General features: G+C 41.9%; 1 protein-coding gene across 1 annotated transcript in view; it reads left to right on the top strand.

Annotated features, from left to right (window-relative positions):
- FBXW8 (F-box and WD repeat domain containing 8) overlaps positions 1-26,475 on the top strand; it is a 103,008-nt gene that overhangs the window by 17,757 nt on the left and 58,776 nt on the right. Inside the window, 3 exon segments of the mRNA XM_006188897.3 lie at positions 11,302-11,466; positions 15,123-15,164; positions 15,166-15,212. Of these exon segments, the coding sequence (XP_006188959.3) occupies positions 11,302-11,466; positions 15,123-15,164; positions 15,166-15,212 (254 nt within the window).

Genomic DNA, 26,475 nt, shown 5'->3' with positions numbered 1-26,475 from the left:
GCTTCAGTCACATGGGAACATACATACATTCGTTCTCGTATTCTTCTTCACCATAGGTTACTACAAGATACTGAATATGGTTCCCTGCGCTATACAATATAAACCTGCTGTTTACCTATTTTATATATATTAGTTAATACATATTAAAATTTAAAAGAGAAAAAAATTAGAAAAGCCAGAGATTGTATTTGAATAAGAAAGTCAGAGCCTCCCGAGGGCAGCATGTGCCAGGAGTTGACCTTTGAAAATAAAAGCAATCTGTTTTTTGTTTTTTTTTTTTTAAGCATCGAACTTAGGAACAGTTGGACTTACTCTTCTCATGCAGTTATTTACAGAGGGCCTACTGTGTGCCGTGTGCCATTCTAGACAGTAAATACAGCAGGGAGCAAAACATAAAAACCCCTGCCTTACAGAAAGCTTTACATCATATGCAGTAAATACGTTGTTAAATATAGAACGTGTCAAATGAAGGTAAGTGCTGTGCTGAAAAAAAAGACAGCAGAGATGATGTTGGGGTTGCACTTTTAAGTGGCCAGGGACGGCCTCACAGAGAAGGTGACCTTTGATGAGAGGCCTGAAGGAGGGAAGAAGGAAGCTGTGCAAGTCTCGGGCAGTGGCGAATAGCAAGTGCCAGGGCCGTGAAGTGAGCGCACCTGCTGTGTTTGAGGAACAGCAGGAAGGTCACAGTGGCTGATTGTGATAGCCGAGTAATGGCCTCCCCAAAGATGTTCCTGTCCTGATCCTCAGAACCTGTGACTGTGTTACCTGTTATGGTAAAAGGACGTTTGCAGATGTAAGTTGAGGATCTTGAGACGGTGATTATCTTGGATTATCCAGGTGGATTCAAAATAATTACAAAGCTCCTTAGAGGGTGGTAGGAGGTCAGAGAGGAGAGGAGATGCTAGATTGCCAGCTTTGAAAATGGAGGAAGAGGCCACAAGCCATGGAATCTACATGGCCTCTCAAAGCTGGAACAGGAAAGGAAGCAGATTGTCCTCTGAAGCCTCCAGAAGGAATGCAGCCCTGTCCCCAACACCTTGATTTTAGACTTCTGGTTTCCAGAGCTGTAAGAGAATAATTGTGTATTATTTTAAGCTGGAAGTTTGTGATAAGTTAGAGTATCGGGAGAAAATTAATAAAGGGGTGTAGTGAGCAGGTAGGGATAAGAGACGGAGAGATGGTCCGAATTCGAAAGGCACTTAATCTGTTAACAGAAACTGAACTTTTATCCTGAATGAGATGGGAAACCATTGAAGTGTTTTAAGCAGACGAGTGACAAGGTCTGACTTAGGTTTTAAAAGGGATCACTTTGGGGAGGAGGTTATAGCTCAGTGGTAGACATGAGGTCCTGGGTTCAATCCCCAGTACCTCCTCTAAAAATGAATAAATTGATAAACTTAATTGCCTCCCCCCTCAAAAACAACAACGACGACAAAAAGGGACACTTTGGGTGCTATGTGAAGAATAGGCTCTCAGGGGTCAAGGACGGCAGCAAGGAGACCAGTTAGGGTGCCAGGAGCACACAGTGGTTTGGACTAGACTGTGCTGGTAGAAGTGGGCAGAGTCAGGATTGCTGATGGGTTGGGTGTGGGGAGAGAAGGGTCAGCAGGACCCTAGGGTGTTTGGCCTGAGCAACCAGATGGATGAGACTGCTGTTACTGACGAGAGGAAAACGGTGGGATGAGCAAGTCTGGGAGAGATTAGTAGTTGGAGGTGAGGCTGGAGATGAGATCCGAGTTGAATTGAGGGCTGAAAAGGTACATTTAGAAGCTCTCAGCACATGGATGGTATTTAAAGCCAGGAAACTTAACGAGATCATCAGGGAAGCAAGTGTAGACGAAGGAGGGAATTCGGGGATTGAGCCCTGGCACAGCACAGTGATTAGAGGAGATGAGGAGATGAGGAGACTGAGAAAGGGAGACCTGTGAGACGGGAAGAAAACCCAGACTACAGAGTCCCCTGAATCAAGGAATAGAAGTCTTCAAGGAGGTGAAGGTGATCACAGGTGGTAAGTGCTGCTGTCAGTCAGGTAAGAGGACTGAGAAATGGCTGTTGGATTTACCAGTTGGAGGCAAGAGGCGTGGTGGGGACAAAAGTGAGGGAGGCCCAAAGCAAATGAGAAGGAAGGAAATTGAGATAATGAGTCTACATACAGCTGTCTGTACACGGTGTGTCCCCTCCAAGTAGATATGGTGTATCAGTGCTGGAGTTGAACAATGACACTTTTTCCCCTGTTATGGGCCTCACTGGTAACCCTAATCCAAGTAGAGTTAATAAAGCTAGTTTTTGAGCCAAGGGCTTTTTTTTTTTTTTTTTTTTTTTTAAATGCTGCAATTCATAGTGGTGCTATAAAGCAAAATGCTGGAGACACTTTTATGAGCAAATTCTTGCAGCTGAGGCTCACTCAGTGGGGCTTTTACTGGGCAGGGCCCTTTCAATCCTGGTGTGTGAAAGAAAGACCATTAGGCCTTTGGAAAATTCAGGCTTATAAACCTTCTAGATTTAATGTAACTTAAGAAATCAAAATAATCAGATTTCCTTTTGGTGAGACTCTTTAAAATTTACTTGTGAAAGTTTAACTAGGTCTTTTTCTTGTGTGTTTTTTTTTTTTTTCTTCAGTATTAAAAGAAATTCTTAGAACCTGTCATTTTTGTTCTCCTTTAAAAGAAGAGTTAAAAGGCAACCCTTCCTTTATAGTTTACTAAAGAAATTGTTGGCACATTTCTGTGTTTAATACTGAATTGTAGGTATGATCCTGATCCCTTTTTGGAAATAATTCTCATCTCTAGCTTTTATAAATCCCTCAAAGAGCTTTATTGTTTGTTACCCAAGATTTAAACTTTATCCCAAATATTTTCTACAGAAGAAGCCCTTGGTTTAGGGGTTAGCAGTTAGCACTGGGGAGGGCACATTGAAACATCAGCTTTTTGTTCTCAGGTTTTCATCCCATAACCCTGTTGTACAAATTTCAGATTGTGCTATTTAAAATGACTTGGCATTTTCTTTGAAGCTGATATAAAAATGTTTTCAGCTTCTAGGGTTTTTAAGGTCTGACATATTTGAGACCTCTTAAAGTCCCCGAAAAGTTTATCTGTTTTAAAGTAGCTGAAATTTGTACAGTTTAGTTCTCATGAAGACTCATCCAGAATATTTAATTGGGATTTTCTGGTTTGTAATCACTGAGCATTGAATTTCGATTCTCTTGAAACACCGATGCTTCACTGGCTCCATCTAACGAAGTGCAGCCTTGTAGCTAATTTTGGGATTACAGGATTGAAAAGATAGCCCCGTGTTTAGGGTCAGTCCTGTGATCCAACCTGACTGCAAGGGCAGAGACCAAAACTTCTCCCTTTAGCTCCCTGAGCCATGGGGAGGCAGCCCCCCGATCTGAGCACATCCATGGGATGTTGCTCATCTGCAGAGGATATCGGGTTGGCAGGTTAAGGTGGAAAATGGATGAGAATGACTGGCCCTAGTGCCCAGCCTGCAGTTAGTGCCCAGCACACACCTTAAATCGACTGACTGGTAATAACCCATATCACTGTTGTGTGAGGTGTCTTCTGGAGGGCACTAGGCTTTTGAGACACTTCTTGCAAGAAGCAGGAGCCAAGACAGGTTTGAGAAATGCAGCTTCTATTATCTCCTTCTTAGAGCTAGGCAACACAGATTAGCCTATTTAAAGCTCAGACGTTCTGCAGTGAAGAGTCTTGCTTAGTTTAGTTTAAACCAGTGTTCTGCGAACTCATGTGACCATGGAATCCTTTTCTAAAGTAACTTATTAACGCCCTGAGGAACTGCTGTTCCACTGAACGTGCTTAGGGAAGTGCTGGTCTGTGTAATGAAATAATGACTTACATTTATATGATCTCTTAGCTACTCTGAGTCTTTCATCCAGTAGTTACATTTCATAATTTCTACAAAATTTTACATTTTATAATTTTTACAAAAAAGGCTCATATATCCCAAGGATCAGAGTAAACTCGCATGTGTTTAGTTAGCACTGTGTGCCTTTGAGAACCCATGAGGGCGTCTGTGTGTTCGCCCTTATCTCATAATTTATTTAACCCTGAATTCCAGGGGCCTGCGGGAGAAGTACTCTGCTCTGGAGCTATTTGGGTTGTAGCCTGGCTCCATCACGGCTGATGTTGGTCGATCCTGATCTGTGCTTCATGATTGCCTAGTGCTGAGACTCACTTTGGCACAGACAGATGGACAGACACCACCCAGTGTCATGGACAGGCTCAGCTGTGGACCAAACATGCCAAAAATAAAACCATGGTGTTCTGTCTAGTCAGAACTGGAACTCCAGTGTTATTGTGTCATTATCCTGTTCTTTATTACCTGACCACTTGTGATCAGATGAGGGTTTGTTTCCCTGGTGCCCTTATGGCTAAGATGGAGAAGTGTGGGATGACAGTGTGGTTAAGTGGATTTGTAACTTATGCTGTGGCCATGCCCAGGGTGGGCTACTTAATGGATCCATGTCAGCCTAAGGGGAGGGCTCTAGTGGTTTGCCATGGCTCTATCCTCAGCCCCATCCTGGTTAATTTTTTAAAATAATTAAGACACGAAGGTCCACAGACTGTATTTTGCAGATGACTTATGCTAGGGAGAAGTAGCTAATGCAAGGGATGACAGAATTGAGATACAAAGATGATATAAAATGCTGAGGGTGGGTTTGTGCCATGAGCTGAATTTAGAATTGATAGAAAGTTTAGAAAGTTAAGAATTTAAGTGTAAAACATACTAGTGTGAGAGTAAGAAATAAGGACTTTTTTTTTCTTTAATTGCAGTTTGTGTTTAAAAAGACTGGAAATTGGTAAATACCAAATTGAGATTACCCTTGGGGAAAAGGATGTTGATGCTGAGAGATGCACAGGAGTTTTAAGTTTATCAGTGGTATTTCTTAAAGCAGAGTGGCAAGTCCATGCATGTTTGTGATATTCTTTATACCTTTTTGTTTGCCTTAAATATTTAATAAAATAGACTCTGGAAGCTTGGACCATTCATTTAGTAGCCATGATGATGTATCTTCAAGTGAAGTAACAAATTAGTATGTGATAAAATCCTTCTTTTCATGGCACTTGAAAGTCTGTATTTGGGGTATTGTTTAGTCCCAAGTACCAAATTTGAAGAGGGACAGTGTGGATGCATAAATATTCGGGCCCACTTTAGAGATAATGGATATGGGAGCTAGTCCTGTGACAGTTTGTTGAAGGAAACAGGTAGTATTTAGAACTTAAATGTGCCATCAGAGTGTTCTGTTGGTCAGTATTGCCTTGACCTACTTTTGGTTGAGTAAGGCATTGAAATAATGATTATTTTTAGTATAGTTTGAGATGGGAAATCGGGAAATTTGAGACTGAAGTGACCTGAGTTCTTAGATTCTGACTCATTTTTACTTTAAGTTCTAGACTCTTTCTGTTGCCATGGAGCAGGCAGAAAGCCATTAAAGATTTAATGAAAGTTCTTTATTAAAAATCTAAGAAGCTAATGGCTTCCTTATTTAAAGTAATATTTGGAACAGCATAATTTCATAGTAAGGAATTTGTGTATCCTGTGGTACTATCAGTAGTGATCTGTAGGAGTATGTGCCATATATGGAGAGAATTACATTTGTAAAGTACTTTTCTATGAGCTCCTTTAGATACACAACTGTTCTGTTGGTTGGTGGGGTATGTTGCTCACACTTTAAAGATAAGGAAACTAGGGCCAGAGGGTCATAGAATATAGTGTTTTAAGGGACATTTTGGCGTCTGACTCCTCTGTCCCATCCCTCATTTCACAGAGGAGGAAAGAGGTGCAGAGAAGCTTAGTGGCTTTCCCATAGTAACCTAGCTTGTTACTGAAAGACCTGGCACTAGATTGAGTTTTTTCTACAACTGTAACTGGTTTTCTATTACATCACACTGCTTCTTGAATAATGGAGGTGATCATAAAGACATGTTCCTAAAATATATATACATTCCTATCACTTTAGGTCTCTCTGGAGAAATTACTATGTAAAGGAACTTTGCCATGATTTTTTCTTTTGTACAGTGTAGATTTTTTTTTAAATATAAAGAACTCCCTCACTATTTTTAATGATAAGTTTTTAAATGAGAACTTCTGGTTTTTGTCCTTTATTCTAGTAATATATTACATTGATTAAAAAAAAAAAGTAACCAACCTTGCATTCCTGGGATAAATTGCATTTGATTGTAATATATAATCCTTTTTACATATTGCTGGATTCAGTTTGCTAGTGTTTTGTTGAAGATTTTTGTATATATCCATAAGGAATATTATGAAGTCTTTGTCTGGTTTTGGTATCAGGGTAATACTGGCCTCCTAGGATGAGTTGGGATGTGTTCTTTCTTCTGTTTTTTGCAACAGTTTGTGAATGATTGGTGTTAATTCCCTTCTAAACATTTGATAGAATTCACCAGTGAAGCCATTTAGGCTTGGACTTTTCTTTGTGTAAAGTCTTTAAACTGCTCATTCAACCTCTTTACTTGTTTGTTATAGTTCTATTCAGATTTTCTGTTCCTTCTTGAGTCGGTTTTAGTATTTTGTGCCTTTCTAGGAATGTATTGGGTTATCTAATTTGTTGGCATATAATTGTTCATAGTATACAGTCCTTTTCATTTTAGTAGTGGATAGTGATGGCCTCTCTTTCATTTTTGATTTGAGTAATTTGAATCCTCCCCACCCAGTCAGTCTGACTAAAGGTTTGCCAATTTTGTTGATCTTTTAAAAAGAACCAACTTTTATTTCGTTGATTTTTCCCCCCTCTATTTCACTTATCTCTGTTGTAATCTTTATTATTTTCTTTGTTCTGCTTAGTTTTCTTTTTCTAGTTTAAGGTGGAAGTGGAGAGTATTGACCTGAGATCTTTTTCAGCTTAGGAGTTTTGGGGTATAACTTTCCCTCAAAGCACTGCTTTCACTGTGTCCCGTAAGTTTTGTATGTTCCATTTTTGTTGTCAGTTATCTCAAATATTTTATAGTTTCTCTTGCAATTTCTTATTTGACCTATTGGTTATTTAGGAGTCCATTGTTTAATTTCCACATGTTTATTTTGCAGATTTTCTTATGTGCTTGATTTCTGATTTCATTCCATTATGGTCAGAGAACATATTTTGTATGATTTCAGTCCTTTTAAATTTACTGAGATTTGTTTTATGGTCCAGCATCTGGTCTGTCCTGGAGAATGTTCCATTGCACTTGAGGAAAATATGCACTCTGTTGTTTGGTAGAGTGTTCTATGAATATCTCTTTGTCTAGTTGATTTGTAGTATTCAGTTGTTATATTTTCTTGATATTCTGCTTAGTTATTCTATCCATTATTAAAAGTGGAATGTTGAAGTCTTCAAGTATTGTTGAAATGTCCAGTTATTCTTCAGTTTTATCAGTTTTTGCTTCATGTATTTTGGGGCTCTGTTACATGCATATGCTTATAATAGTTATATCTTCATGATGGATTGATCCTCGTTATAAAAATATCCTGTCTCCAGTGACAATTTTTGACTTAAAGTTTATTTTATGTGGTATTAGTGTACAAATTCCAGCTCTCCTTTGCATATTGTTTGCATAGTATATCTTGTTCCCTCCTTTTACTTTCAACCTATCTGTGTGTTTGAATCTAAATATGTCTCTTGTAAACAGCATGTAGGTCATTTTTTTTTATTCTGCCTATCTGTCTTTTGATTGGAATATTTAGTCCATTTACATTTAATATAATTACTGATAAGGAAGCATTTATGTCTAACATCTTGCTGTTTGTTTTCAGTATATCATGTCTTTTTTAATTCTCTTTTCCTATAATACTATCTTCTTTGATGTTAAATATTTTTGTAGCATACCATTTTAATTCCCTTGTTTCTTCTACCATATTTTTGGAGTTATTTTCATAATGGTTGCCTTGGGGATTACAATGAACATCATAAAACAATCTAGTTTTGATTAATACCAACCTAATTTCAATAGTATACCAAAACTGCTCCAGTATAACTGTTCCCTCTCCTTTCTTTGTTCTATTATTTCCATACAAATTCTATGAGCCCATCAACACAGTTACAGGCAATGCCTTTTTAATCAGACAGAAGAAAAGAGATGTAAGTAAAAATACATTTATACTGTCTTTTATATTTACCTATGGAGTGACCTTTACTTGGTGTACTTTATTTCCTCATGTGTATTGAGTTACTGTCTAGTGTCTTCTCATTTCAGCCTAAAAGACTGCCTTTAGTATTTCTTGTAGGCAAATCTGATCTGCTAGTGATGGAGTCTCTTATTTTTTGTCTATCTAGGAATATCTTAGTTTCTCTATTTTTGAAGAATATGGTTTTGCTGGATATAGATTTATTGGTTGGCAACTCTCTTTTGGTGGTTTGAATATGCTATTCCACTGCTCTCTGACCTCATGATTTCTGATGAGAAGTACAGAATCCCTTGTGCCTGAGTCTTTTTCTCTTGATGCTTTCAAGATTCTATCTTTGGCTTTCAGCAGTTTGACCATGATGTGTCTAGGTGTGGGTCTCTGAGTTTATTCTTCATGCAATTTGTTGAGCTTCTTTCATATGCAGATTAATGTTTTTCATTACATTGGGGGAGTTTTTGGCTGTTATTTCTTCAGATAGTCTTTCTACCTTCTTCTCTTACCCCTTCCTTTCTGGGACTCCCATAATGCCTGTGTTGGCCCACTTGGATAGTGTCACATGGATCTCTGAGGCTCTGTTAATTTTGTTCATTTTTCTGGTTTTTTTCTTGGTTCTGTTTCTTTCTCAGTCTGTATAATCTTAATTGACCTTAAGTTTGCTGACTCTTCTGCTAGTTCAAATCTGTTAAGCCCCTCCTATGAATTTTTTTGTTGCAGTTGTACTTTTCAACTCTAAAACTCCTTTTTGGTTCTTTTAAAACATAATTTTAATCTTTTTATTAGTATTTCCTACTTTGTTAGACATTGTGCTCATAAATTTATTTCTTTAGACATGCTTTACTTTAGTGTTTTGAACATATTTATAATGGATGATTTAAAGTCTTTGTTTAGTAAATATATTGTCTAGATTTCTTTGGGACAGTTTCTATTGACTGTTTTTTCTTCCTGTATATGAATCATACCTTCCTGTTTCTTTGCATGTCTCATATTTCTCTGTTAAAAAACTGGACTTTAAAAATAGTATACCGTTGGCCTTTGAACAACACAGGTTTGAACAACATGGGTCCACTTACACACAGATCATTTTCACTAAATACATACTGCAGTACTACAGGCTCAGCAGGGTGAATCCACAGAAGTGGAACCTTGGATATGGAGAGACAACTGTAACGTTACATACGGATTTTCAACAGTGTGGAGGATTGGCGTCCTTAACCCCAACATTGTTCAGGGTCAGCTGTAATCTGGCAACTCTGGAAATCAGATTCTCTTCCCTCTGGAGGGTTTGTTGTTGTTTGTTTGTTTAGTGACTTTCTTGGACTAATTCTCTAGTTTATATTGTCATGTATGACCACTGAAGTCTCTGCTGAGTTAGCTTAGTGGTTAGCTAGTGATTAGACAGAGACTTCCTTAAATACATCGAACCAGGAAGTCTCCCAGTCCTTGCTGAGGTGCTGTCTGTATGTTGAGAATGTGCCTTCAGTGTGCCAGCAATTTACAGCTACGCCTTAGCCTTTGCTTCCTGCTTGTGTAGAGCCTCAAGATTAGCCAGAGTTGAGAGATCAGGGCCTTTTCAGGTCTTTCCTCATACCCATAGTCTTACACATGCCCACGGCATTCTTGAGTCCCAGAAATATACTGGAGCCTTTTAGCACCCACTATGGACATCCCATTCCCCTGGTTTTCCTAATCTGTCTTGTTATATCTGATCTAAGTCAGACAAGACAAACCGTGAGAACAGAGCTTTCCAGCAAGTTGGCAGATAGGCCAAATAGTAACAGTTGTCCAGGGATGGTACTTTTGGGGAGCTGTAAGCCCGTTTAGGTTCTCCAGTAGTTGCTAAGCTGCTGGTTTTTACAGCTACTGTAGTTGGATGCTATTAGTTTTCCAGGCTGCCACGGAGCTGGAGGATGAGGATGGGATTAATGCAAGTTACAGCAACACAAAGGTTGCTATTCTTACCAAGACTCAGCTGTTTTTCTTGAATAAATGCTCCTCAGAATGTTGCAAGTCTTTAGTTAATTTCCAGAATTCTGAAAAAGTTGATTTTGACAAATTTTGACAGTATTCTTGTTGCTTCTATGGAGGAGCAGATTTTCGGAGATCTTTATACTTTGTAGTCCTGAAAGTTAACTCCCTATCAGTACTTCATCAAGTGAGGCGCCCTTGTGTAATAAGAGTCTGCCACGCACATGCTGTGTGCTCTCTCTTCCTGTGTCTCATGTTCTCTCTTCTTAGCTGAGTATTTGATGTCTTGAAGTGGCCCAAGGGAGTGTTAAGGAGCACAGGTTACTGTGTACCACTGGTCATGATGTCTTACTTTATTAGAAGTGAATCTCGGCCTTTGGATGGGCAACAAGCAGAACGTGTTGCAGACCCAAGATCATGCTGATCTGCCGGATCGGTTTCTCATTTTGCCAGCAGAGTCCATCTTCTGCAGTCTGCCCAAATTTGTACATTATCCCATGATGAAGTAAACCCACGCTCCCCAAAGTTAGGGTTGGAAGACAAAGCACCAATAGCTAAGATGGCCTTTTCCTCTGGATACTGTTGGGATTTGAAATTCAGTCCAGACATACCATTAATTTCTCTATATCAGGTCTTACCATCCTGGCTATCAGCTTGACTTTTCTGTTAACTATTTTTTTTAATCTACACATTTAAAATCTAAGTTTTCCCACATAACATAAATTTGAATTTCTCATACAACCAGAAGCTTTGTGTTGTGGATATTTATTTTATTACAGCTCTCTATTTCTGGAGGCCATCAGTCTCCAGCTCTATAAGATGGAAATACAAGTGCCTATTGGTAAAAAGTAAAAGATTCTGTTCTGAAAAGCTGTATATGATTTTGTATCTATTAACATGTTACAGTATTTTTTGTCTTTTATGTATTTTTCTCTTATATTTTACACATATATATGTATAAAATTAAGTAGTCTAAAATGTGATATTAGATGGTAGTACAACAATTTCGAAATCTTGAAAGATAAAACTAGAAACATTTGCTTGTATTTTTTTTCACCTCTGAGTGTTTTGTTAATGAGACATTTTATACTGCCATAAACCCAGGGCAGTAATAAAGGTGTTGATTGATTTTTGGATGACAAGAGGCTTCTCTAATTGCAGAATTTGACATTTGTGTCTCTTCTGCTGTTTTAGGTGAGCAAGATGTGGAAGGTGATTGCAGAAGATGAAGTGCTCTGGTACAGGCTGTGCCAGCAGGAAGGGCACCTGCCCGAGAGCAGCATCTCCGATTATTCTTGCTGGAAGCTCATCTTCCAAGAGTGCCGAGCCAAAGAACACATGTTAAGAACCAACTGGAAGGTAGGCAGTGGCCAATATCATTACCTGTAGGAGAATAACCTACAAGGACTCAGGAATCCAAGCTCAGGAATTAAACACCGAGTCCCTCCAATTACAGCCTGAGGTTAACTGCCAAAAACAGAGAGAGGAGTATGGCGAGCGTCCCTTCAGCTGTTGGTCGTTTGTTGCCCATTTTGTTTACCATTAGAGTATCTGCCCCTGTTTTCAACCACACAGTTTGGGAGTATCCTGTTGTCCTCCAGGAGAGGAAGGGTGGGTCTGAGGTGCTGGTCACCTCGCCTCCGGTGGTTAGGGTCTTTGGAGTAGTGCTCAATGCAGCCCCCTTTCACTGTCACCGTCTCCCTGGATGGATCAAGAAATCAGAAGCACTACCTGAATACAAAAGAGGAGCTGGAAGTGCTGTTTCCAGTAAATGCAAGAGAGAGATTATCAAATGTCTCCAAATACTGTCTTCTCTTCCCTCACATAACCTATTGGCTTGCTTCCATAACATTTATCACTTCAAAATCTCTACAGAAATATTAGATCACAGCTATGAATTTGCACAGTGAAGTGTTTCTGTAGGAAATAACTGTCAGGAGCAGCGTTACATAAAGCTGTTTGAGGCATGACGGGACAGCAGCGTGCTGGCCGTTTCTTCCTACCTTATTCTCTTTCCTCTCCTGTAAAGGTCAATCCTAATAGACTTTGAGATTAACAAGCTTTTGCTCATTACTGATGGTGACATATTGCCTGTGTGCATGTCTGTCCCAAGTCACCTCATAACCTGATTAGTGACCGATACTCTTGATCTGGGCAATGTCACAGTTTCCAGCAAAGTTAATAAGAGCAGGTTTTCTCTAACTCAGGAATTCTTAACCCTGGCACTAGCGACATTTGGGGCCAGAGACTTTTTGGTGAGTGAGGGCTGTCCTGGGCCTTCATTGCAGGATGTTCTACAGGCAGTCTCTAGCCTTTAACCTGCTAGATGCCAGTAGCAGTCTCTTCCTACCCCCAGTCCTGGCAACCAAAAATATCTTCAGATATTGTCAAATGTCCCCTGGGGGCAAAATCGCCCTTGATTGAGAACTACCTTCTAAAGAGAATTAGCATAGCCATCCTTAGGCCATTAAGACATCTCCACTAAGTAAAATCTCACTGGCCCCAGGGTTTGCATCCTCCCCAAGTAATAAACTTGCCCCCCTCGCCCCCCTTGCCCTCTGGCTCGTATGCTTGATCAGGTCTGTGTGAGAGACAGAAGTGAGAGCCAGCAGTGAGTTTGTTGAAGCTGCCCAGACAGGCTGGGGCCGGCATGCAAAGGGTCTAACCCTGGCAGGAGGGGCTGTCATTTAAGAAAGCTTGAGAGTTAGGCATTTCCTTGGGTCTTTTTGTCCAGAAAGGAGGGACACTTCTGAGATTTGTAAACATGAGAGCTGGAGATACTCAGTGTACCCTGGCTCGAATTCATAAATGTCAGACCCTGAGAGAGAGAGAGAAGGCAGCAGCTGAGATCTTTGTTTCCTTTTTGGTAATAGAGGAGTCGAGGGAAGGAAGCAGGTACGTCCTCCTCATCCAGGCTGGAGGTGGCAGAAGTGAAGGTGTTTGAAGACCCATCTCTTAGTATCTGGTACTTGATACCCGTATATGGGTTACATACAATTTAACTGAAAGTCTTGTTTCTTGTTTTTCTCTAACAAGCACAAAGCCATATGTTTAGTAAGTGCTCAGTAAGTGGCTGTTGATTAAATGAACTGGAATCAAACTGCAGGCAGACTGGAGGGAGGCTTCTCTTTGGAGTGCCTTGGGCCCAGTTCCTGACACGTTACCAATCAGGACTACATGAGTGAAATGTCAGATGATGACTCTCGTGTTATAGCTGTGGTAATGGGATGCTTGTTGTGATTCTAGAATGAAAGGCACCCTATGAAAACATAAAAATAGTGTTAGAGCAAGTTGCTTTCCCTTTGTGTACCTTTGTTTTCTCATCTCTAAAGTGGGCTGAGGGTAGACCTGCTCATAGTGCCATGGTGAGGATGACTATCTAATGATACATCTAATGTTCCTCCTGTGGAGCGCGGCCCAAGTCTGCTGCTCAGTGAGTGCTGGCCTGTGCACACAGGTGCTGTGGGTGGTGCTGCTTGAGGTCAGCCTCGGTACGGGCTGGGCCGCTGACTTGGTTTGTTATATCCTAGGTCAGTGTCTGGGGAGCCTGAGAAGGGACTCGGGTGTTCTCAGGTACTTCCACATAGGGGATGCCCTGTAAAGGCATGAACTTGATGTGGACCTGCATTCAGAGCCAGCGTGGAAATGGTTTGATAAGCTGGTTGTGGTGGCTGCAGTATTCCTTTTCCTGTTGTTTGCATACATTCTTTTCACTGTGGCATTCTAGGATCTCTCTAAGACAGGAATACCAGTGGAGCCCATGACGGGGGAGCCACATGACAGAAATTACTGGATGCCATAAGCACATGGGCCCTCTCCTTTTCTTTCAGCACCTTGGCCCTCAAAAGAGCTTTGCTATTCTGATCATTTTGGCTGTGGTCCTCACGCAGCTGCTCTGAAGTCCTTCCCTTCCATCCCTATGCCTCCACTAGCGGGACAGCTCCACTTGGATTTATCCAGTTTTATCTCTCAGCCTGGGACATGGTCCTGGAATTAAGTGAGAGCATCATGCAGATCATCTTGCCTGGAGCCTGGAATACAGATACTTCAGAAATACTGGCATTGAAGGAATGGATGTCATCATCTGCCTCCTAATAACATAGATAATAGTAATAGTAACTACCACTTATTGATCACATGCTTGTGCTGAGAAGTGTGCTTGGCACTTACGCACACATTTCTAATCCTTGTGCTGGTACAGCAAAGCTGAAATTCTGGATGACTTGGTATTTTTGAATACCTTTATTCATGCTTGCTTTTTGGCTTAGCTATCTCACTCTTCCCAGCATCCCATGTGTGAATACTTTATATCCCTCCAGATTCCCTTAATTTTTATTTTGAAAATATATATATATGTGAGATATATATGGAATCAATAAAAAACAATTATGATACAATAAATCAAAAGTCACAAACAGGCATATAGTGGAAAATACATCTCCCTCTTGCCTCTCTCCGCCTACTACCTAGCTCCCTCCTCAGGAGCAACTGTTATGGTTTTAAGGTTTCCTTTAAATACCATTTCCATGAACCTCTGACCTCTCAATCAGAAATAATGTCTTCTCTTCTTCATTTTCCCATCCTGATTTTTATCTTGTTGTATATACTTTTACATTTTATTCTGAGAGCTTCTATAAGGGCTGTTAATAGGTAAAATATCATTAAATACTTTCTCTCGTCTAAACTGAATGTTTTAGCATACTTTATACGTTTCTTCAGATCCTTGCACCAGCAGCCTCCTGTGGAGTGCAGTGGTTTCCAGCCTGTAATCCCCTTGAGGACCGGGCAATGTCTTGCACATCCCAGGCCCACTGGTTCTGTTCAATGTGTGTGCTAACTCGTAAATACTAATAGCTTAACATGCTCGTTGTCACCTTTGTCCTTTTGAATGTCTTGGTGACTGTGAACACAGTCCATGCTGTAAAGAACTGCTGTGGAACGTAGGTGAGAGTGGAATGCTTTGTCTCTCAGCCATCCAGAGACTAGTATAAACTGCACCCCCTTTTCTTACGCAGAATCGCAAAGGCGCCGTGAGTGAGCTGGAACACATTCCTGACTGCGGTTTTATGTGACGTGCATTCTCACGATGGCGTCGTCATTGCTGGGTAAGCAGAAGCAATTTTTCACTTAATACTCTTCATCTTAAGGTCTTTCACTTTTCATGGACCGCCGCCTGAGTCCAGCGACCTCATCCTCCCCTCCCACTTCCAGCCCTTGTTGGAGATGGACGTCTCCACGCCTCCGTCCTCCGGTCCAGAGAGCTCTGAAGTTAGCGGTGAGAAGCGATGGGGCGGAGTGACTCTGGAACCTATTTGTCTCAATGTATCTTTCCAGCTTTTAAATCACTCTGTGGCATGTTATGCTAGATTTTCATTAGGGCAAGCAGTTTGTATTTTATGAAGACATAAAAAAGTCAAGCAAGAATAATAAGTGTTGGCACAAACAGGTCCTGTTCACGCTCTCTTGTTCTGAAGTCTTTATTATGAGGAAGGGCTGTGGCCACAGATAATCTTCCTTCCCCACCACACAGTTCGTATTTGCAGTTAACTTTTCCTGAAATAGGCTTTTTATTTGTCTCCGTGGCTGAGAAAATTTAATTTTAGCTTCTGCAAATTCCTTTGGCTTCTGTTTCAAAAACCACTTTCGTGAATCCTTCATATTTTATTGCAGAGATGTTTTTATGTGTTTCTTTAATGTATAAGAAGAAGGTAACTTTCTTTTTAGATTAACAAGAGGCTGAGCTAGAGTTTCACGTTGTGTACTTAATGCCATACAGTAGAGACCAGGACACTCAAACTTCTGAGTCTGGATTGGCTTTGGAGTGAGCCCTCCAGGAGGGGTTCTAATTGGAGGAAGAAACAAAAACAAGCCTTGGACTTAACAGTTCAGTCGTAAGGGAGTCTTTTTCTTTAAACTCTTGCCTTAAGAAATGTTCCCTTAAAGAGTACCATTTGAATTGGAATTTCAAAGAGTCAGATTATTTTAATATTTTGTGGTTTGTGATACTTATGAAAAAGTATTTTGCTTCAAACAAGATATGCCTTAAGAGAAACACTTTCCTTTAGCTGTTGTTTTACTGGCCATGATTTAGGGGTTAATGCCCTTCTTGGGAGTGTTGTAGAACTGTTACTTACCTGCAGGAAGGTTAACGGGCCAGAAATCTAGAATTCCCTCCATCCAGTTATCAGTGTGGCTCTGGGCTTCTGCCCCTCGTTGCTCAAGTGTGGGCCTGAGAGTTCATGCAGGGTAAGATCCTTTCCACCTGCAAATTCTGAGATTCCTCGGTAACTCCCAAAGGAACTTGAGCCACTCTAGCTTAAAGGGGTCCTCTCGTGTGTCAGAAGACCTTTGAGGGCAGAATGTTGAGACTGGGCTGAAAGAGTCAGAAAGGAATTAGAAATAAAAGAGGCTTTAATCTTGAAAGCCAGTTACGAATTTCTTATCTGGACACAGACCTCACAAAAGGCAGAATGGCCATGAGTCCAGATGCCAGTCCTTCTTTTCCTGCCTCTCCGTTCCCTTAAGGCCTGCTCAGCATTATAGATTATGCCAGCACGAAGCGAAGCCATGGCAGAGTTTTGTGGATCGATAAGATGAAACGTGATCTGCGGGTCAGAGAGGCTCCTCACGGCCCCTCTTTCTAAGAGAACCTTGCGTTTATGGCCTAGCATCAGATACTTCAGTCTTGCTTGTATGTAGAGCATCTTGTGTTTATCATTAAAATTTTATCTGGTGGTTACGAAGCTTGTTTTCTGGGTCAGATCTTGAATCCCTTTTCATTTGAGACAGCGGTGTTTGTGGTTACCTCATTCCCAATCAATGCTGTATTCACCAGGCTTTCGACAGTCATGTATCTCCAAGGAGCTTCTTAAAGAGACAGTGGCCACCTCACCATTTCTTCCTCTTCTACTTCTCTTGCATTGCTCCAATATTTATTCTTTCTTCCCTTTTTCTCTTATGTTTTACACAAGTAGAATCTGTTCAGAGGCTTGGTTTTGATATAGCTGCAGCTAACCCATGTAACATTTTTGCATTTAAACCTATTAAAATATGTTTATGTAATTGATGAAGATTCTGTTGCAGAATCTTTTCCCAGCTTCTTCCTACTTTTCAGTCCTCTGTGTAAATGCTCCTGGTTTGGAATCGCATTGCTTAGGCTTCGACTAGCTTGTATTACAGTTGACCCGGTCTTGGTTCTGCCTTACTCTTTGCACACAGAACCGGGTAACCTTCGAATGCTCTTTCATTCATCAACTCTGAGGCATTCGAGTCTCTGTCAAGTAAACAAGACCTGGATGCCTCCTACCTGAGGCTTCTTTTTCCAGCAGAGAAAACAGACATGATTCTCAAGGCTTTTGATCTTTCACTCTTGTCCACGAGTGTCTGCTTCCCTTACTGTCTCATGGATGATAATTTCCACTTACCTTTTCGTGATGTTCGGAGCCCTTTGAAATTTGTTTCCAACCTCCTTTTCTCCTCATTACTCTTCTCAGGGTACCTTTAGTTTTTTTTTTTTCGCCACACTGTTCTAGTTCCCCCTGACCACGTCTTGTTTTAAATTGAGATGCAGTTTACATATCACAAAATTCCCCTTTTTAAATTGTGTGAGTCAGCAATGTTTAGTATATTCACAAGATTGTGTAACTGTCCACCATTATCTAATTCTAGAACATTTTCATCACCCTAAAAAGAAACCCAGTCCCCATTCTTTAAGGTACAACTCAAGTCTTGCCTCCTGCCACAGGTGTCCATAGCATTGTAGTCCCCACCCCAGCATCTCCCCTTGTTAGAACTCCTGCGGAAGTGATCATCTGAGCTTGTAGGGCAGCTAACCATGTGGCCTTGAGGCTTCACCTAAACATTTTTGTTTTATGTTGTTGTTTTACTTTTTTAACTTTACAGCCATGTATTTTCTTCCCAGTTAATTTGTAAGCATCGTTTAAAGCTAGAGGTGGTATGTAATATTTCATTAAATGCCCTGTAGTGCTTATACATTTTTTTTTATCTGAAATAAGCATTACCATTTAATAGACTCCCTTCTCCTCACCTGTACACTACATGTTACATGGGGAACTGGAGAAATTCCTAATTTCTTTTACCTGTTCTCTGATTACTTAGTTTTTTCAACTTAGAATCATACAGTTTTAAACCTAGAAGGAACGTTAGAGATTCTGTTCCGAAACACTGACTTTGTGTGAAGGAGCAGAGGCTCAGTGAGGTCCGGTGAGTGGGACTGGCATGCGTGCCCTGCACTACCTGGCCGGCTGTGCTTCTGGGACGTGCGTTTAGAGCTGGCCTTGGTGCTGCTTCTCCAGCCCTCACTTGCTGCTCTGACGGCCCATCTAGCGTAGTGTCATTTTGGTTTCTTTTGTGGCATGTACCTTTCTTTTCTGCTAAAAATGAAAGCAGTAGTAAAACCGTGTTGTTTTTGCAAAACTGTTAGAAAGTGGAGAAGAGAAAGCCAGCATGCTAACATAACTCCCGTTACGGTTTTTGGTGTTTACTGTTTATTTTTCAGTCTTTTTAAAAATACATACTTTAATTGATTCATGGGGATACATTTTTATATTTTCCAGATTATGAAGACATTTTACAAATACTCTCTTAATCTTCAGCTTCTTTCCAGTGTAACTTTTTGCCTTGAGGTTTCTGAACCATCCCTCAAGCCCGCTTTCCAGAGTGCACCTTCCTTCTTTTCGTCAGCGCTGTAAATAACAAGAGAGTTTGATCTCGTTGACGGTACCCCTCTGAAAATGGTGGGGACCACGTATTTAGCATCTTTGTACCCTCAGAGCCTAACACCTGTCCCAGCACCCAGGAAACTTGGGGGAAAGTGGGTATAGAATGAAAATTCCTCACACTTCTGAGACCCTGCACTCTCTCTGAGCCTCCTTGCTGCATCTTTGACTTACTAAGCTCCTACTCTGGCCCTTCCTCTTGCCTCGCTGGTGGCATTCAACCACTTAGCAGTGACAGGCAGCATTTCGGAAAATAATGGAAACATCTGTTTTCTTTGGTCAGGTAGGTGCAAGTTCCTTCAGCTGTGACTAAGTATGTGATTCAAACACAATCTTTACTTTGATTTTCCAGCGAAAATTTTCCACTTTTTTAAGTTGAGAAGAATTTGCACTCAGAAGCCACCAGTTTCTCTACAATAAGCCAGTGTTCGCTTTCTCTCAGAATTTGGCCTCTGTCTGCATTTTCTCAGTGATTTGATAGCATTTCTGAAATGGAGTGGGGTTTAGTGTGTGCCTTCTTTATATTTAGAAGAGATGTTATCTAGAAAGTTGGCTGATAAATGACTAGAAAGCATGATTTTTGTTTGTTTGGTTTTGGCTTTTGTTGATGAGTGCTGTGAGAATTTTTAAATGTCTCTCAAATTATGTTTATCATTGAGGAAAAAAGACTTAGACAAGACGGGGATGTGACGGCATCCCGCCCTGTTTTGTGATGCCTGGACTGTTCTTTCTCTACACTTGCACTCTGGAAGTTAAGAGTGTTGAAAACAGATGACATCATGAGTTCAGAAAGGTCAAATTATCAAGCCTGAGATGTAGGTCTAGGTATGATTCGCCAGAAATACATTTGCTTTACTGCCACCTAGTGAAAGAGAGTGTCTCAGGTACAACTTGCAGGAGAAAGCCAAGCCGGAGGCTTGTAGGAGGCCTCGTGCCAGCTCTGCTAACCATTAAGCTATTAGCTCACCAGAAGCTTTTATCAGATGCCCAGGAGTATGGTGGTGTTTTGCAATAAACTCCCTCCTCACTGTTAAGAGTCGTAAGTCAGAAGTGTTTCAGTTTGCATAAAAAAACACACTTTTCTGTTCACATTAGAGGACCATTCCCTCCCACCCCTTTTGGTTTAAAAAAAAAAAAACAAGCACCCTCTTTGTGTCAGGGTTTTCCTTAACACTCCTAAATGTCCCCCCCCCATTTTCTGCTGGTGTGATCTGCCTTTTTAGGGTACAGTTCCTGCCTTTACTGGAAGAAACAGTGACTATATCCATATTTTTTTCTCTGCCAAGGGCGGTTGGAGGGAAGACTGTATCATTTGGTGTCACAGAGTGTTAGCGGTCTTCTTTTCCTAAAAATTATTCAGTTGTCCCATTTGTCTCCTGCATTTCCTCCATCTCCTTCCCTCGGAGGCCAGCATGCCCTCATAGACACAGAGCAAAACTGTCCATGTGTCTGTAGCAGCCATGTGGCCACTGGCTGTGGTTCCAGCTCTTATCATCGTTAAATCTCTGTCTGTCCACACAGCCTGGACAGTCAGCGTCAAGAGAGTTGCCAGTCTTCTGGAAACATGAAGCAAAATTTTGAGCTTCCAGTTTATATATGTGACATTTGGTGTCCGACTCTCTGGGTGGTTCACTTTGCCTATTGACATTTTCATTGGAATGTTATCGTTGTTTATAATTAAGAACTATTGGAAAATAATAGTTAAAACATAGGCATGTCTCTAAGGTAACTTGACCCACCATCTGGCTTTTAGCAAGTTTTTCCTCCACTTTTCCCAGTAATTAAAAATATGCCTTTGTGTTGACTATGTACCATGCCAGAATATGGCTTTGATCTGAAATAGTGTATATTTGCCCTGAATTTTAAAATACTTTTTCTTTGGGAGCTGAAGAACTCAAGGAGGGTGTTTGCAATACTCTGCTAGCTTCGTTTCAATGTATAAAAAAATGGATAATACCTATGATTATTTTGAGGCTCTTAAGATAACAGATGCTTTGTAAACACAGATTGGGAATAAAAATGGCATTAGATAAATATCACCTCTTATTTATACTCACTAAGGATCTGCTCTCTCTCTTTCTCCTCTTTGAAAAACTCTTTCTCTTGACAGTTTTCCTTTCAACCTTGTGTTCCATAGATTTTGTATTGCTGCTTATGACATTGGACTGTTTCCCATAAGAAATGCGAGCATTACCCGTTAGCGACCTGTTTTAAAAAATACTTTTATTTATTTATTTTCTGCTGTGAGGTATACATGCTCTTCTGGTAAATAAGTCTGAGGTAAGATATTGATAAGAGACCAGAGGAGAGCTTTACATTTATTATACCCTTAATGAAGGAGCTCCAGAATATCCTTAATAAATACTGGTGAACTCATGGCTGCATTTATCCATCTCTGGTTCTCCAAGGAATAATGGGAAGGGCCACAGCTCCAATAACTCTGCATAATCATCATTGACTCTGACTCTATTGATTGTGATTAACCAAGATGTATGGAAAACAGTTTTAAGTGTGTAGCGCATGGATCTCGTAAGGTCCATTAAGATGTTCATTATTTTTCAATTGATGCATCTTAAGCTGCACTTGATGTTTGTAGTAGTGCATTTCCACAGAAAGACTGCACTGTGGGATTGAGTTCATTTTGTTAATTGCATAATACAACACAGTCATGTTTCATAGAAAACAGTAAATACTCTTGCTCTCATTGATTTGTAATCTTTGGTATTACTAAAGAAAGTCTGCAGCATGTGACTAGTTTCTAAAACCTCTGCATGTTAAGGGTATAAATGTTTCTTGAAATGTGGCCACCGCACTTTTAGGGGCGTCTGCCTAATTGCTTTGTAGGCCTTAAACCACTTCCATCTTCTAAGTTTAAGTCAGTAGATTCATTCATTCAACATTTACTAAGCGCAGATGAATACTACAGACACATCCTTGCTCACAGGCTGAAGGGATCCAGTTGCAGGCAGGGGGTTACAGCACAGTGTGAGAGATGTCAGGGATGTCAGGGTAGGGAAGATCAGGGCACCAGGACACACTGGGGAGAGGCACCTCGTGTGGGCTCTGAGTCAGGCGTGGTTTCTCCTCAGGAGTGACTTCTCAGTTCAGTCTGGAAGGGATGACTGGGAGTTGGCCAGGCACAGTTTTGTATGGACTGGGGATGCAAATAACTTGCACACGTGCTGCCACTCCTCACTCCTAAACCGACGATGGGCATGAAAATCCATTATAGGATTTATTTTTCTGGTGTGCTGGATGGAGGACAGCTTCAGAACCCTTCTCAACACAGGGCCATAGGCAGCCACTACCGGTTTATTGGATTTGACACACAAATGAAACCATTTGTTGTTCCATGGCCTGAGGCCTCATAACAAGGCTCCTTTTGGCTGCTCTGAGCCCCTGATCAGCATAGTCTTGTGGCTTTGTTTGGGGGCGGCTGTGTAAGTGTGGCCCTGTAGACGGTGAAGTTTTACCAGCCATCCTGTATGTGCTCCCACGTCACCTGTGAGGCACGTGTAGGAGACACCTTTGCATCTGCTCGGTCCCAAACTCCTTGTTACATACTGAGCTTTTTTTTTTGTTGGCTCCTTGCTGTCCACTTGAGCCATCATGGTAGAATTGATGAGTTACGGTCAAGGGCTGTGTCCCACAAGCCTGACTCACAGCACTGAAAACAATAAATTCCTTATATTGCACTTAAGTAGGGATGGTTCTTAAAAGCTGTATTTGTTTAAAGACACTGTCACTGGGGGAGGCAGAGTGGCTTGTTGGCTAAAGCAGCAGTTGGAGAAAAGCCTAGGGACGTGGTTTGATCCCAGCTGTGCCGGTAAGATGTTTCTTGTGACCTTAGGTAAGTCACTCAACCTTACTTCCACATTCTTGAATCAGAACAACCCCCCAGGTTGTTATGAAGAGCCTTGAAAAAAATTCTTTTCAGTAATTAAATGTTGGCACCTGGAAGCACAGTGGAGCCACCCCCCTGCCCTTTTGGCTGTTTAGACAAGAAGAAAGGTTAAAGGTTGTTTTTAGCTGTAAACATTTCTTCCTTTTTCTTTGGGTCCCTCAATCCAAATTGGTAGTCTGCTTATTGGAAACTTACTAGTTAATGAAAGCTCTTCGGTGGCAAATCATTTTAAATTGGCAGTTGCTCTGGCGTGCCGAGCTTGAGAGAGGCTCTCTTCCCATTCTTTCAACAAAAAATCAGCTGTGGTCTCTGACCTATTTATTTGGAGGTAAACACAGCCTTGCCAAGCGTAAAAAAGACGAGGAAAGCATACAGCTTCACTGGTCCGTGCCGTGGGCTGGGACATCCTTACTCGTTTGGAAAAGGCTTCTTTCTTCCTCAGTTTTTCTTTCGTGTTCTTACATCAGCTAATATATTAGTTGCAGTTGTACTTTGCACAGACACTAATTAGAGAGCCATCAACATTGGGGTCCAAAGGCTCACTGACAATGCAACTGTCATAGTGGGGTCTTAATTGGTTGAGTGTAATTGTCATTAGGCAGTGATAAAGACATCTGGAGCCCTGGAGAAAAATCAGCCTTTTTCCCTACCTCCCTTCTGTATCTATTCTTGCTTCTCTTGGCCAATGTTGTTAAGCGCTTTTAGATCACATTTAGGGTTTGGTCCAGGTCCCTCTGCCCTAAGCAATGTTTCACCCTCATGTAAATGTCTGTTTCTTTAGCACAAGTTCATTAATGCAGAGTCTAAACGCCAGCACTGTGGCTGCTTCCACGTGTCCGATTTGACAGCCTATTGCCTAGTCATCACGCAGTACCTGCTGAAATAGGATCTTCCCTGTTCCCGTCATAAAGGAGGCAAGGAGTCTTTTATGTTTGCCTCCTGAGTCATTTTGCAGCAAAACATTTATGCTATTAACATGCTCTTTGGCCGTGAAGAACGGAGTTGATTTAAATGGATGTCTATGGGAAATTTTATGTTTACTGAAATTTAGCTTATCCTATATTTTATAGAGAGATTTTAATCCATTTGGAAGTAAATGCAAGAAGTCTGATGCATCTTGATGTGTGCATTCTGGGTATTTCACTGATTGTTATACTGGAAGGTGGGCAGTAGAAGTAAAAGGAGGTGCCGCTCAAACGGTCAGGTTATTACCTGGGCTCCCGCCCCCCTTTCAGTTGCCATTTATTATCAGCTGTGTATAAGGCACATAATGGAGGCTGTCATCAAGGTAGGGTCTTCACAGTCCAGTTGAGGAGACATGGAATGAAGCACTGAGTGCCACTCTTCACATCCAGGGGCATAGGAGTTGAGTCAGAGAAGGCTTCACGCAGGAGGAAGGCCTGGGCTAGACCTTGAGATATTGGTAGGCTTGAGCCAGGTGGGTGGTTCTCATTCTCTGTGGCACGCTGGAAACACTGTTGTCTGGTTCCACCCCCAGAGTCAGGTTTCATTGCTCTGGTGTGCTCTTGGGTACTGGGAGTTTTAAAAGCATCCTAGGTAATTCTAATTTGTAGCCAAGGTTGAGACCCACCGGCTGGGTCATGAGGGAGGGCACTCTGGAAAGGTGGGTAATGGGAGCCAGAGCTTGGAAGCCAGTGAGTGGCAGGCCTGGCTGGAGGCCAGCTCATGCTAAGGAAGAGGAGGCAATGAGGCTGGGGAGAGAGGTGGAGGCCAACTTGTGGAGGGTTCTCAGTGCCCTGCTGGTAGTTACAGCTTCATGCAGTGCGGTGTTAAGGCCTAAGTACTTACAGCGGGCTTCCTACGTGTCAAGTGCTATTCTGGTCCAACTGGTCTGGTCACTGGATTGACAGTGGGGAGCAGGAACCAACCCCTGACCTGAGAAGCTTGCGGATCCATAGGGTAGGTGAACAGTCAGATGACCCACCCCAACCCAAACACAGTTGCCACGAGAGAAACGTCAGGCTGCTGTCATGGTGAGACCCGTGGCCTAGTGTGGAGGGTAACGGAGAGTGACCTGTGTAGTCAAGTAGGCTTGAGGGCTTGGCTTCTGCAGGGTTGGCTGAAGGTGGGAGAGGCTCAGGAGGAGGGATGGTACCGTGGTTGGCTAAGAGGTGATGAGGGAGTTGGACCAGGTGGCAGGGCAGGAACGGTGGGGTGACCGCATGTACAGTGGTGCAGGCAGCGGGCAGAGGAGGCGTCAAGGAGACCCTTGGTTTCGCACCGGTGACCTGGGACTGGTGCTGTCACTGACAAAATCAGGAACTCAGACTCGCAGCAGGCAGTTTGGTGCTGAGCTGAGGCATTTTGAAGAGAGCATGTATTTAATTTTTTGTGACTGGAGTTGCAGCCTGGGGGGAACAGCCTCCCAGAAAATGCTGGTCAGGAGCCTTCAGTGTGAATAGAGTGCTCTTCTCTGTGGGATCTCTGCCCCCCCCCTTCCCCCAGGCGAGAGAGACCAACACATTGTATCTCATAGGCTGCGGTTGTGTGGTTCAGCAGTTTTTCAAGTTTGGGGTTGGTGGTGGTTGCCTTTCCTTGGAACTCGTGTTAAGGGAGCTTGTGGGTGATGGGGCTCAGGCCCCCCAAATCCTCTCCTCTCTACCCCTGAGGGGGCACCATAGAGAACCATGTGAAGCGGCTGGTGTGGTCCCATACACAGGTCATAAAAACAGGATGGCCGAGGCTGATGGAAAGGAAGTACTTTCCTGGTTTGTGCACTTTCTTTCAAAAGTTCCTTAGTCTTCTGACCTCCTGAGCTCCCTCTCTCTGTCCTTCTTTCACTGACCTTCTCTGAGTTTTTGAAAGACGTCGCCATCCTTCTTACCCTTATTTTCTGATTGGCCATTTCCTTCCACATAGAATTTAACCTGAAGAATCTAATCATACACAGTTTAGATATTCAAACATGTTATCTCTGAAGTGTCTCTGTAGCTAAGCAAGTGACCTTACTGCAGGGAATGCCCAAGTCATTTTCGAGGTGTCAGGGTGAGCCTGGTAGTTTTGGTGCAGCCGGGGCTGGGGGGTGTTCTAGTGGAGGGTTCCTCGTTAAGGGTGATAGGGAGCGCTGCCTGGAGGGCCTGGGAGCCAGCGGCCATGCTCTGGCTGTGGTGATACCAGTATCTGCCTTTGCTTGTGCATCTTGAGGCTTAATGACACTCACAGGGTGAGCGTTTCTGTTTACTGGAGGGTCAGTGGTCAAAGGCCCAGCAGTCCAATTTTAGAAAGAACGTCTCTCCTTTTTGCTTCTTTACACACACGTGTGTGTGCGCGCGCACACACACACACACACTCTCTCTAGGAGCCATCCTATGGGAGAGGACCCGGTGTTCCAACCTAGAGAATATGTGTGACAGAGTGGCCTTGGAATTGCACAATGTATATATTTGCCATCAATTAATAATTTGGGGGAAATACTGCCTCATTTAGTACATGAAGCATTCCTGGGTCAGAGTATTCTCAGTTTTTTATTAAGAGACCTCAGATGAGAAGTTGATCGGTAATTACTTCATAGGTGTATCATGTCACAGACTTTAGTAATTAAATAAACCCCAGAGTTATCTTGTTCAATTCTCTACTCATAATGTGGGATCAAAGAAACCCTGAAGGAGCTAGGCTTGGCCTCAGGAAGACTGAACCCCCTTACAGATGTCTCCTGTGTTTGCGTGAGTACATCCTGAGACTCACCCCCTTTCTAACACGCCTCCC

Source organism: Camelus ferus, chromosome 32 (assembly GCF_009834535.1).
Source record: "Camelus ferus isolate YT-003-E chromosome 32, BCGSAC_Cfer_1.0, whole genome shotgun sequence".
Classification (NCBI taxonomy): domain Eukaryota; kingdom Metazoa; phylum Chordata; class Mammalia; order Artiodactyla; family Camelidae; genus Camelus; species Camelus ferus.
Note: the sequence above shows the minus strand (reverse complement) of the source record. Positions and strands in the feature narration are given on the sequence as shown.